At 38.2% G+C, this 12,944-nt stretch overlaps 1 protein-coding gene across 1 annotated transcript in view; it reads right to left on the bottom strand.

Moving 5' to 3' along the window:
• The window catches only part of PIR (pirin), a 91,622-nt gene that overhangs the window by 16,578 nt on the left and 62,100 nt on the right, over positions 1-12,944 (bottom strand). Inside the window, exon 7 of the mRNA XM_069463694.1 lies at positions 1,146-1,190. Coding sequence (XP_069319795.1) covers positions 1,146-1,190 — 45 coding nt within the window. The remainder of the gene's footprint in view (positions 1-1,145; positions 1,191-12,944) is intronic.

Below are 12,944 nucleotides of genomic sequence, written 5' to 3'. Positions count from 1 at the left end.
CAGAAAAGGGAAGACAGACAGTGAAGGGCGAGTCACTGAACACACTCCCATGGCGGGCGGCTTGAGCATCATCTTACTGGGAAACTCTAGGAAAAGGCCTCTCACACAGGCCCCAGAGTTACCCCGCCTGAGGGGCCAGGATGTTATTTCTCCAGCGCTTTCATCCTGCCCTGACTGGTTTCAGGGAAAGCCTTCAGGCAAAGCAGTTAGAAGTTAGAAGTTGGTCAGTGGGTACCAAGGAGGTCATGCCCCAGGGTGTGGGTGGGGTACCAACAGCATCTGCTGCAGCTGTTTTCCTGCCAGCCTCACAGAGAGCCTCTTCCTGGAACCCAGGCTGCTTTTAGGAGGATGGGAAGGGTAGGAGCAGATGCAGGCAGGAGCCAGCCTGCTCTGCAAGGCCCTCTCTCCCACTCCTCTGTCCCTTGGCTCTCCTGCCGCTGGGTTGACTCCATGGAGACTCGAAAAGACAAGTTAGATGGTGCAGTCCCTGCGTTGTCACTGGACAACATTGGAAGCAGGATTGAAGAGTTCTTGGTTCTGGTCCCAGGTCTACCAATGCAGAACCCTGGCAAAGCAAACAACTTTCTCTCGACGTCACATTCCTCATGCATAAAATGAGAGTTGGTTGGGTCTCGAACATTTTTTCTTGACTAGACTCAACAAGCAACACATATACAACACCTCAGTATAGGAAAAAACCAACTTTGAGATTTCTCAGAGGCAACTGGCACTGCAAACTCCCCTTCTACCTCCACCTCTCAGGAGACAGACAGATTCCTATTCCCCTCAGAGCCCAATGTAGTTCCATCCCTTCATCGGTATGGAGGTTGACGACGTCCTAGTAAGCTGTCAACACACATAATTGTGCCTGGACCTTTTGTCTGGGCCCAGGCCACAATGAAATGGCTGCATCAGGACTGGGGTTCATACTCTTCTGCCTCACTAAACATTCTGTAAGCTGAGAGGCACCCCGCCCTGGGCATACCTGTGCTGGGATATAGAGAGAGCTGGTATGGGAGGGAAGGATTCAAAGTCAGTACATATTAAATATTCAACTACATGAAGTGGTTTCATCCTACCTTCTCTCCCTTGAGTAGTTTAAATTAAACTACAATTGAACCCAAAGTGACATACCCACAACTTACCAATATAAACATCTCCAGATATGGTATAAATGAAGCTTGTCCACCCTGCAAAGTTAAGTCAGCAACATTAAAATGTTAGTGTCCATAATGCCAAAAGGAACATATATATTTTTTCTTTTCTTTTACATATATATTTAAATATTTAAGTTCTGTGAGCTGTTTAAAATACACACTCACATATGTTCACACTCACACACAGAAACACACCCCTAAACCTAAATGACTTGGCCCCAAATGTTTAAGAACCACCCCAAAGTAGACAGTGTACAATTCACTTGGCTGTATATCTATGTGCCAAAAGTTGTGTTAACAAACAAACTGTGACTTCGGATTCTGACATCATGTTATTAACTGCAACACTCCAGTCTGGCTTTATCTTCAATTTGTTGTGCTTCCAGGTTGTTTGAAGTGTGAAGATGATACCAGAAATATGCTTTTTTTGTACTTAGTTGCATTCTAGTTTCCAGTGAACTCTTTCCTTCTTATCTATCCTAAAATAGAATATGCATCAGTTCCAGGGATGCATAATCTTTGGGGTATAAATGGGCTTCAGATGGCCTGTGAGCTCCCTGGAATCACTCACATGATTTTTCAAGTCTGTACACTTTTCTGGGAAGAGGGTGTATAGAATTCACCAGATTCCTTCCATGACCTGTGGGGCTGAGAGCTCAGAACCCCTGACTGCCTGCCATTTGCAATCAGCACCAGCACTTGATTTTCATGGATACTTATGCAGGGCACCCATGGCTCAGAAGACATGCTGTGTTTCCATTGAGAGACATGAATCTAGAAATGGCATACTCAAAATGGAATTAGGGTATCCCTCCATGTGCCTTCAGTGGAAAAGGAGATCTAGAAGGGGAACACAGGGCAGAGTTCAAGACTGGAAGGACAGGGCCCACACTGGAGTCTGTGTAGGAGCTAACTTGATGACAGAGTAAATGAAGGCAGGCACAGACGAGCAAGGAGGACGAAATACACATCTAAGGACATGCCTGTGATGGTGCATGGGCTGGAACACCCAATGGGACACAGAAGAAAAGCTCTAACTGATAAAACTTAACATAAATTGAGTCTTGTTAAGAAAGTCTTATGGATAGCGAAACAAACACACTTGGGTGGACGCCAGAGGATATATTTTCATCCTCCTATTTCAGTTTTTCCTCTCTGAGATTTTGCTAGAATGAGTTTAAGCCCTCTAAAAGCAATGCTGTTTATTCATAGTTCATGCATTCTTCTTCTCCCTTGTTCACCCACTTGCTTAGTCTTCCAAGCTTGGTCTACTGCCATTTTTCGAACATCTGCCATGAGCATGCATTGTGGGTGGAGATACAAAGATGAATAAGGCACAGCCAGGTGTTCAAGTTGTGCACCTTTGGGAAGGGAGGTTCGTGGTAGATGCTGAAAACACATGCCAACAATTTATAGCCCGGTTCAACTCTTGCATGGATGGGCTGGCTCTGCTGGAGCACTTCTTTCTCTGTTTTCTAACGAATGCTGAGTCTTCCTATTCCTATTTAGCCTGATTTATAATCATACTCTACAACAAAACCCCTTTCTTCTCTGCTTTTTCAAAAATTTTGCCGTTGAAAATTGTTTAAATTTCTTTTTTTTTTATTTCAGGAAATTATGGGGGTACAAACATTTTGGTTACATGTTATGCTTTGCCACATCCAAACCATGATTTGAGACATGCCCTTTCCCTGCCTACAACACTCACCTCGTCCATTAGTTGTGAGTTTACCCACCCCCAACCCTCCTACCCCAAAGTATATTACTACTGTGTGAGCACCATAGTGCTGATCAGTCAGTGCCAGTTTGATGGTGAGTACATGCGGTGCCTATTCTTCCATTCTTGTGATACCTCACTTCAGAGGATGGGCTCAAGCTTTAGCCAGGAAAATATAAGAGGTGCTAGGTCACCATCATTTTTTTATAAATGAGTAGTATTCCATTGTATACATATACCATATTTTATTAATCCACTCATGGATTGACAGGCACTTGGGTTGTTTCCACATCCTTTCTTTTTCAAAGCACAAATAGCTTTATTTTTTCTGATTGTAAAAAAGTAACACATCAATTTAGAAATATTTTAGAAGTGTGAAGGTGTGGAACATCAAGACTGAAAATCTTTCTGCAAACTTCATACTTACCCTGACATAAATATTGCTAGAAATTTGGTATTTGTGCTTTCAGCTTTTTTTTCTTTTATGCACTATACACTACTTCCTTAAAAACTAGAACAAATTCAATGTTCTACTTTGGATACCTTTCTATGTCAAAACATAGAGACGTAACTCATCCTTGGGGAAAACTGCATAGCATTCCATTGTAAGGGTGTGTCATAATTTATATAACTAATCCCTTCTTCATGGTTTAAAGGTATTAAAAAATTGTTTCTACATTTGACAAAACCTTACATCTCTCAAATGCTCAACTAGCTTTTTATTTGGGATCATTTGATCTAATCTCATTTCTTCTCTACCTCCTCTGCTTCCTACTCACCCTCCAAGCAGAAATCTAGTCCACACATAACTGTCTAGGTCTGTTTTCTTTTCTTTTTTATCTTTTTACATGATCCAGAGGGACCAGACATTTGCTTAAGGGAAAGGCCAAGTCAATTTATCACCTATTTTTACTCCTTGTAAAAGTTTCCTATTAGGATGCAGAGTTCATCTTTGCCAATAATAACACAATTCATTTTGCTGGTTGGAAAGCAGTGTTTGAGAGAATGAAACAAGAACAGGGGCAATTTACATTTCTTGTTTTTATCATGATATCTATCTGCCCTTGCTTCTATCAAACCTTGTTTAATTTCCATTGAGCATTGTTTGTTAAGGCTACTTCAAAAGAAAACAAAAGTCAAACTGTGTGAATGCTTACTATAAGTTTAACAACTGCCACAATTTATTAGAATTCCTTCTCTGCGAAGAGGAGGATTGCATCAGCAAAGAGCTCTCTTAAGGAGAGTTTCAGGTCCTTCTTATCTTTCTTTCTTCCTTCCCCCCCTCTCCTCCCACTTTTATGTCCTACACCAGGAATTGATGCCATCCCCAAATTTTTATTGCTCTGTCAGAGATCACAGCCCCTATAATTTCCTTTCTCCTACAAATACGGTTTCCAAGCTACTATCTCTTTGCAGCTGGGAAGCTCTTCCCTTCCCTTGGGCAATGACAAATAAAATGGGTTGGGAGGTCACATTTTCATTCAGGTCCCCTAGGATGGTTAAGTCAGCAACACATTTAAGTCAAATCTCCTTTAGCCAAACAGAAAAAACGTAAAATTTTTCTTTTAAATATGTAAATCATTTTCTGTGGCATTTGCTCTCATTTCCAAGGAGGATCCTAATTCTTGCAAACGTCCCTAGTGACAGCTTTTCTTGGCCTACATTCCTTGCCTTAACCCAGCTCGTTGTTCTCTGGCCTCAGTCTTAGAGTTCATTATTCCAATGAACTTACAACTATTAATACTCCCTATACATGTATGTGCAAAGAACGTAGAAGTACATGGCCTGGTGACACACCAAGTGCATAACAGACATCAGCACTGAGGAAGGAAGGAGAGAAGGCATTGGGGCTAAAGAGAGAATGCACCTTTCCCCAAACTCTGGGTCACACTGGTAGCTGGACCCCAAAGCAGCCTTGGTTCCTAAGGGCCTCCACCCCACCCCCCTGGAAGCCTCTGGAAGTTCAGCTTCAGCAGGCACCTCCCTCACCTTGGACCTCACACCTGGCCTCCTGGGACAGGAGGCAGATCTGCCTGGTTCTCCCCTCCCCCCCCTCATTCCACTAAATTATTTTTTAATTTTTACTTTAAAATAATTTCAGATGTACAGAAAAGTTGCAAAAATACCACAGAGAATTGTCGTATACCATTCACCCAGATTTCCCAAAAGCTAACATGTTACCACATACGCTTTATCATTCTTCTAGCTATAAATATATGACATTCCTTTTTTGGAAATATTTGAGAATAAACTGCAGATATGACGCCCCTTTACCTTGAAATAATTTTCAGTTTGCATTTCCTAAAAACAAGGATATTTTCCTACCAAACCATAGTGCACTTATAAAAATTATGAAACGAACATCAACACAATACTGTTATCTATGTACAGATATTCAAATTATGTCAATTGTCTGAGTAATGCCTTTTATGGAAAAAGGAAAAACAAATTTCTAGTCCAGGATCCAATGTAGGATCACACACTGCACTTAGTTGTCATGTCTAATCTTCTTTCATCTGAAACACTTCCTCAGTCTTTCTTTCATTAAGAGCACTGACCAGTTATTTTATAGAATGCCCCTCAGTTTGGGTTTGTTTGATGTTTCCTCATCATTAGACCAAAGTGTTTGCTAATTTCTTTTCCTCTCAGATTTAGAGAAGAATTTTCATTTATTTTCAACACTTTAATTTTTAATTCAGATGAGCAGAAAGGATGAAATAATGAACATATATGTTTGCAATATTTATTTCATATCTTTCTTTTCTTTTAAGATAAAACCATACAGATGAAAAAAAAAAATGTCCCCTAACTGGTTGCCTCTAATCCATTTTCTACACACCGTGAATTGGACCTTTTCTAGAAGCCCCACTTAAAATCCTTCAGTGACTCCCTGTTCCCCCAGGACAAGCCCAAACTCCTGTCCCTGGCAGACAGACTCATCTCTGTCTGGTCCTACACTTCTCTACTATCACCACCCCTCTGCCTGTCCTGCCTCTGTATTTAGCTCTAAGCCAGAAAATCTCTCTTGGGGAGTAGAGGAAGGATAGGGAAGCGACAAACCTTAAAGGGGCTTTGTGGAGGCATGGAAAACAAACCAACTAAGTAACTATAAAACAATAACAAAAACAAACACACTGTCACAGGTAGAAAGTGCAGGTTTAAAAATCAGCGCATCACCCTTGGGGAGATCTAGGACTAGACTCTCAACCTTTTCAAGCTTGTTTGCTGGTTTGTAAAATAAGGAAAGAACAGGTTCAGCACAAGGCTGCTGTAATGACCAAGTGGCACTGTATGTCTGTATAAACATATATAAATGTCCATATTCATCTATACATACATATATGTGTTACATGTTTTTAACCTTCTCTACCCAATGCTTGGCACTTGGGAGGTATATAACAAATAGTAGTTCCCTTTCCTGCCCCTTTCTTCTCTTCCCACATTCCTCCAAATTTATGCAGGTCATGAGGTTACATGCTTCTGATGAGACTGTGACCCAGGCCAGAGAAGGATCATGGGCATGGAGATGGCCCCATGGTCCCCACCGCACCGCCCTAGACACCAAGCTAACTAGTCTCCTCTTGGACTGCACCATACACTGAGCAAAGCTTGTCAGAGTCACTCTTCCCCAAAATGTCCTCATCAAGAACCTCATGGCACCTAGGATGCTGTTTGTGTCCCACCGAACACTGCAGTCTAGAATTGGTGACATAAAGTGGGTTTCCTGATGACATAGCCACTCACAGCTCACTATTAGATCTACAAGCTTGCCAAGAATTGGCATTTAGCCCCCATCTTATAACTAACCATAAACAGCATGAGAAAGAGAGGGGTTGACTTTGTAGCTCTGCAGTCTGGGAAAGAGGTTATTACATGAACTTGCAGGAATTGCATCCAAGAAAACAAGAGAATGCCCATTTTACCAAATTTGATTTATTTTTACCAATAATAAAATGCCCAACTATATTGCACAGAACGGTACAAACATGGAGACACTTGAAACAACTGGTTTTCCAGAATAAAATATACTCAGAATGCACTTCACACATTATGGAACGATCATACTATAGGTTGTGTTTTTAAGCCATGGGTATACAACATTAAGAGCTGTCTCTCAAGATCCTGGATTTTAAACAAGAACAATTACAACCTATAGGATAACCCTCCCTTATGGTTTGGCCCACATTCATAATATTGAACATTCATTACATCAGAAGCTATCAGAAAAACTAAGAAATAAACAAAATTTAACATTTTGAATAAGAAATATATTAGCAACATAAGCTTTTTGGAACATAAACTCTCAGAATACAGCCTTCCCTGTGCCCAGAATGGCGCCTGGCCCACTGGAGGACAAACTCTGCTGATTATTTTCTTCTAATAAAATATTAAGAAAAAAATGTATTAGAATCCCCTGGAAGCTTATCCTGTTCTTTTATTTTTAATTTTTAATTGACAGATAGTAATTATATCCTGCTCTTTGGAGACTAAGTCTACATGGCAGCACTACGTTTTTCCACCAACACGATATTTAATATGATAATATTTAACTAACGTAATCCATGGTACTATTATTTCTTGGTTTTATCTGGACAGAACTTGTCTCCTCTTCAAATATAAATATTCACATCTAGTTTTTAATTGCTCAGAAAAATTCAGAAAATAATTCAGATATGTAGACACAATAAATTATATTTAGAGCTATAAAATAGAAGCTATTTTAGGCATTTGAACTTAGATTGAAGCCATGTTTATAGACTATTAAGATCTAAAATATACAGAGTTTTAAGGGTTAAGGAAAGGTTCAGAAAACAATAGAAACTTCAATATTAGCAGGAAAGTCATAAATACCCCTAAGATTATTTCAGGACATATTTAGATACTTGACTGTTTTTATGAGAAACATATTTTCAAATAGCACCTACAAAATATGAAAAAAAACCCACCCCTATCAAAATTGAAATGTGTTTAAATTCTTAGAATAGTTTCTTAATTTACATTGATCATCAATTTAATCTGTTCTCTCCTAAAGATGACATATAAGAAAAACACAACAAAATTTTCAAACTGGTGAGATTATTAATTTAAAAATTTTCAAGAATAGTCATTTTTTTAACCTATCTGCAAAATCTTGGATTTATTTACCAATATGCCCAAGGCACTACTAATAGGGTATTGGTCACTAAAGGCTCACTAATTTGTTTGGTTCAGGACAAGATGGCAGTTAAGAGTCCTAGTGAAAGTCAGATTATATGAGTTGGAATCCCAAACACTCACTAGCTAATTGATCTTGAGTAAGTTACTTAACCTTTTTGTACTGCAGTTTCTTCATTTGAAAAATGAGATAATCACAGTCCTTATCTCATGGGGATGTGAGGATTGCAGGTGTTAATATAGGGAAAATTCTTAGAGCAGTTTCTAGCAAACAGGAGGCATTTAATAAATGTTAGCTGTGATGATTATTATTACTATAGGATGATTCAGTGAATTGAACTCCTGAAAATGTTTATGACATCCCCATCATGGGTTTTTGCCATTTTTTCCTCTTTCTCAAAACCATATTTTAAAAAAAATGCAATTGTACCTCACCACACATGAAAACCAGTTCCACCAAAGGATATAAAATTTTAGTTAGATAGTAGGAATAAGTTCAAGAAATCTACTGTACAACATGGTGACCATAGTTAATAACAATGTATTACATTCTTGAAAAATGCTAAGAGAGTAGATGTTAAGTGTTCTCATCACAAAAATGACAACTATGTGAGGTAATGCCTATGTTAATTAGCTAGATGTAGTCATTCCACAATATACATATACTTCAAAACATATTGTATACTATAATTACATATAATTTTATCTGGCAATTGAAAAAAATAATCATAAGAGAAAACCAGTTCCAGGTGGAATAAATATACCAATATGAAAGGCAAAACAACAAAGCACCTATAATAGAACATTTTTATGATCTTGGGTTAGGGAAAGATAATTAAAGAAGCCACAGAAAGCACTAATCATTAAGGAATAAATTGATACATGTAAGAAATTTTTATTAAAATATAGAAAAATATAATAGTATAGAAGAGTGAAAAACAAAGCAAAAGGGAGAAGATATTTGCAACACAAATAACTGACAATGACTAGTATTCAGAATATATAAAAAGCTCTTACAAATCAATATGAAAAAGACAATCCATCCAAAGGAAAATGATGAAACTTCTTGCTGGCTAATTTTACTCAAGTTCAAGTTAATCACTGCTCTGAAGACTTATTGATTTACATTCATAACTGTTATGTGTATATTCTAAGTATGAAGAGAACTGTGATTGAATATTCTAATGTACTCCTGGTAAGTAGAGAGCTCTGCAAAAAACTACCCATGAATTAAATCATGTATTTAGTGTAGTGAACAAAATCAGCATTTGCTCTCTCTATGAAAACATCCTAAAATCTAAAATTCTACATGAATCATTCATGTATGGGGCATTCTCCTTAAAAGTAGAGAATGACTATGAAAAGACATTTAGGCAGGAAGTCTGAGGAAAACTCACCATGTATTTTTCTAGGCTTACTCAAATCACTACCTGTTTTTGAGTCATTGACCGTATGGAAAATGTGTGGTACTTTCAACCAAGATCATAAATGTAGTGGTAGACTCTAAGACATCCACATGACCCTGCTTCCTGGTATTGCCCTGTGCAAACCCCTCTCTCTGAATGTTAGCTGCGCCTAGTGACTTGCTTCTAACCAGGAGAATACAGCAATAGTGATGGGATGTCACTTCTGAGATTAGGTTACATAAAGACTCTGGCTTCCATCTTGCTCATCCTCTTTTGCTCCCTCATTTGCAACTCTGATGAAGTCAGTGGCCATGTTGTGATCTGTCCTACGTAGAGGCCCACATGGCAAAGAACAGAGAGCAGACTCTAGCCAACAAGCCTCAAGAAACTGAATGCTGCCGACAACCACATAAGTATGAGCTTGGAAGTGCATCCTTCCTAGTTGAGCCTTGGGATGACTGCAGCCCTAGCTGACACCTTGATCACAGCCTTGTAATGGTCCCAGAGCCAGAGGACACAGCTAAGTTGTGAGACACTGTGAGATAATACATGTTGTTTTAAGGCATTAGGTTTTGGGGTAATACGTTATGTGACATATAGAAAATCAATACTATAAGACTTATTTAAATATACACTAATGTGACTCACTAAGTAATGACTGTATGAGTGGCATTAAAATCTACTTTTTAATTGAGGAAGATGCAGCTTCTTTCCTTTTTTTCCTTAGAAAGTAAACACAGAAGCAAAAACATTATGGGCAATATTTAAGAGGGTGTATCAGTTTTCTATTGCTACTGTAACAGATGATCCCAAAACTTAGTGCCTTAAAACAATAAAAATTTATAATCTTGTAGTTCTGGAGGTCAGAAGCCCAAAAATGGGCCTCATGGGTCTAAAATCAAGGTGTCAGCAGGACTGTGTTCCTTCTGGAAGCTCTAGGAGAGGATGTCTTTCCTTGCCTTTTTCAGCTTCTAGAGGCTGCCCCAAGTCCTTGGCTTGTGGTCCCTTCCATTTTCAAAACCAGCAATCACATCACTCTGACCTCTGCTACTATTGTCACACTCTGACTCCCCTATCTCCTTCTTTCACTTATACAGACTCCTGTGATGACATTGGGCCCACTTGGGTTATCCGGGCTAATCTCCCCATCTCAAGAGTCTTAATTTAGTCACATTTTCAAAGTCCCTTTTGCCAAGTAACATAACATATTCACAGGTTCTGGGGATTATTGCATGGACATCTTTGAGTATTATTATTTTGCCTACCACAAAGGGGTAGACTACATGTTCTCTGAAGAAATTATGTTTACTGATCTATACATACTGTAAAGAAAAGTTATAAGGTGAGGAAAGCAAAAAAGCTCACAAAATCAAGTTTTTCCCATATTATAACATTTCTCCATTTTCAATATTCCAGAACATGCTTTTAAGTATCTAGAAGCAGAGGTGCAGTAAAGGAGGATGGGGAAAATAAACAAAGTGGCTGTTTAGAACCAAACTGTGATACGATCAGTCAGAAGACAAGGGGAGCGTAAGGACCAGAAGGTATAGATTTTTTGGAAAAGATTGACATTTTTCCAGAAATACAGATTTATGTCCTTCACAATGAATGATAACAAACAGTGTTATCTGTAAATCAGTTTACAGCAAGGAAAATCAGATTGCCTTATGAGAGATGGTAAAAGTCATGGCAAAAAAAAAAAAAAAACCTACTTATTCTTATTTTAGCCAAGAGCTAATATGAAAAACGTGTGGCCAATGTGAAAGGAATCTGGTACTGTCAGAGACTCAACAAATTGGATTCTTTTTAAGTGATGCATCATCCAGCTCAATTCCTGATATCAACTGCCTTCCAAATCATCACTGCATGAAACATCTGTTTTCTGCGAGATTAGCACAACCCAGCAGAAACGTGCTTAGCCCTAAGGAAATAAAGAGATGGTAAAAATTGATTCTAATACTATTTATGGGAAGGAATTCAGATAAAACCTAGTTTGATTCATGAGAAATGTTTGTAGTCTCCCTTAACTGAATTTGCCTTGGGACATATGCATTTTCCCAGTATCAGGGATGGGATGGTAGCAGTGTATGCTTCCCTTTCCATCCAATTAGTCTGGTAATGATACAACCAAGTCAACATTAAATTAGACTGCAAAGCATATGCCAAAAGCCAAACATTACCCAGACATCCATGTCAAATCCCTTTACCATGAGTAACAAAACAATCAAAATATTATAAACAAAACATGTCCAGCACCCGGCCAATGGCTCACACATTTCATGGAATATTTGATGCAACAAAGCACCCAAATAAAATGAATTTAGACAGTCCTTGGAGTTTATGACAGAGTTTGACCTGGAAAGGTGATTAAGAAAAAGACAAAGGGTGACCTTGATTTCAATGACTTCATAATAAAATGTACACAGCATAATTTTACCATCTGGTAAATCTCATTACAGGCAGCCAGGACTATCAGATCTGCAAATAATAAGTGCTTTGTAATGCTCGAATTAATTGTTTGTTTGGCACTAGACAAGGAAGTCTCAAACTTTGCATTTGTCACCTAATGCAATGGAAGTATGGATGAGTGTGGGTGTGAGTATGTGTGTGTGTGTGAGAGAGGAAGAGAGAGAGGAAGGAGGGAGGGGGCAGGAGGGAGAGACTGAGGAAGAGAGCACACACTATAACTGGAAATGATGTCTTAGAAAAGACAGGTTCTTTTGCTTCATAGCTGGGTTCATAATAGACTTGTTCTAAGTGGGTTTACAGAGACTCAATGCTAAACATGCATTTCTAAGCTACTTGCTTTTGCATTCCTCCAAAAATGTTTCTGAAAACAAACAGGAAATGCCTAAATACATCATAGTAAACCCAGGATGTAGAATATCACTGTTAAAAGGAGCCATGCAAGTAGATTGGGAAAGATTTCCATGAAGTATTGTTCGGTCAAATAAACAAGAGGAAAAAAGTATTTATAATGATTCCATTTTAGTAAAACAATGACAAAATAATCTTATATGTGTGTATATTTGAATACATATATATGTCAGTATAGAAAAATAAGTGTGGAGAAAAATACAGCAAGATATAATTCAAGAATTGATGTGACATATAGCCTAGACCTGGGATATATAGGAAGAAAAGGGATTGGAGGAAAGCAAACTCAAGATTAAAAGGAAAAAGCACTGCACTAAAAAGTTAAAGCACATGTACACTCATATTTACTGTTCCAAAAATGATGCATAGTGTAGGCATATGTTTAATCAAATGAATCTAAAATTTTTTCTGTACTTAAAAACAGCCAGAATGAAACCCAAAATTAGTAAAAGGACAGAAATTATGAAGGTCAGAGGAGAAATAAATGAAATTGAGACTAAAAATCAATATAGAAGATCAAGAAAATGAAAAGTTGGTTTTTGGAAGAGATAAACAAAATTGAAAAACCTAATAAAAAAAGAAAAATCCAAATAAATAAAATCAGAAATAAAAAAAGAAGATATAACTGAGACC

Source organism: Eulemur rufifrons, chromosome 30, assembly GCF_041146395.1.
Source record: "Eulemur rufifrons isolate Redbay chromosome 30, OSU_ERuf_1, whole genome shotgun sequence".
Lineage (NCBI taxonomy): Eukaryota > Metazoa > Chordata > Mammalia > Primates > Lemuridae > Eulemur > Eulemur rufifrons.
Note: the sequence above shows the minus strand (reverse complement) of the source record. Positions and strands in the feature narration are given on the sequence as shown.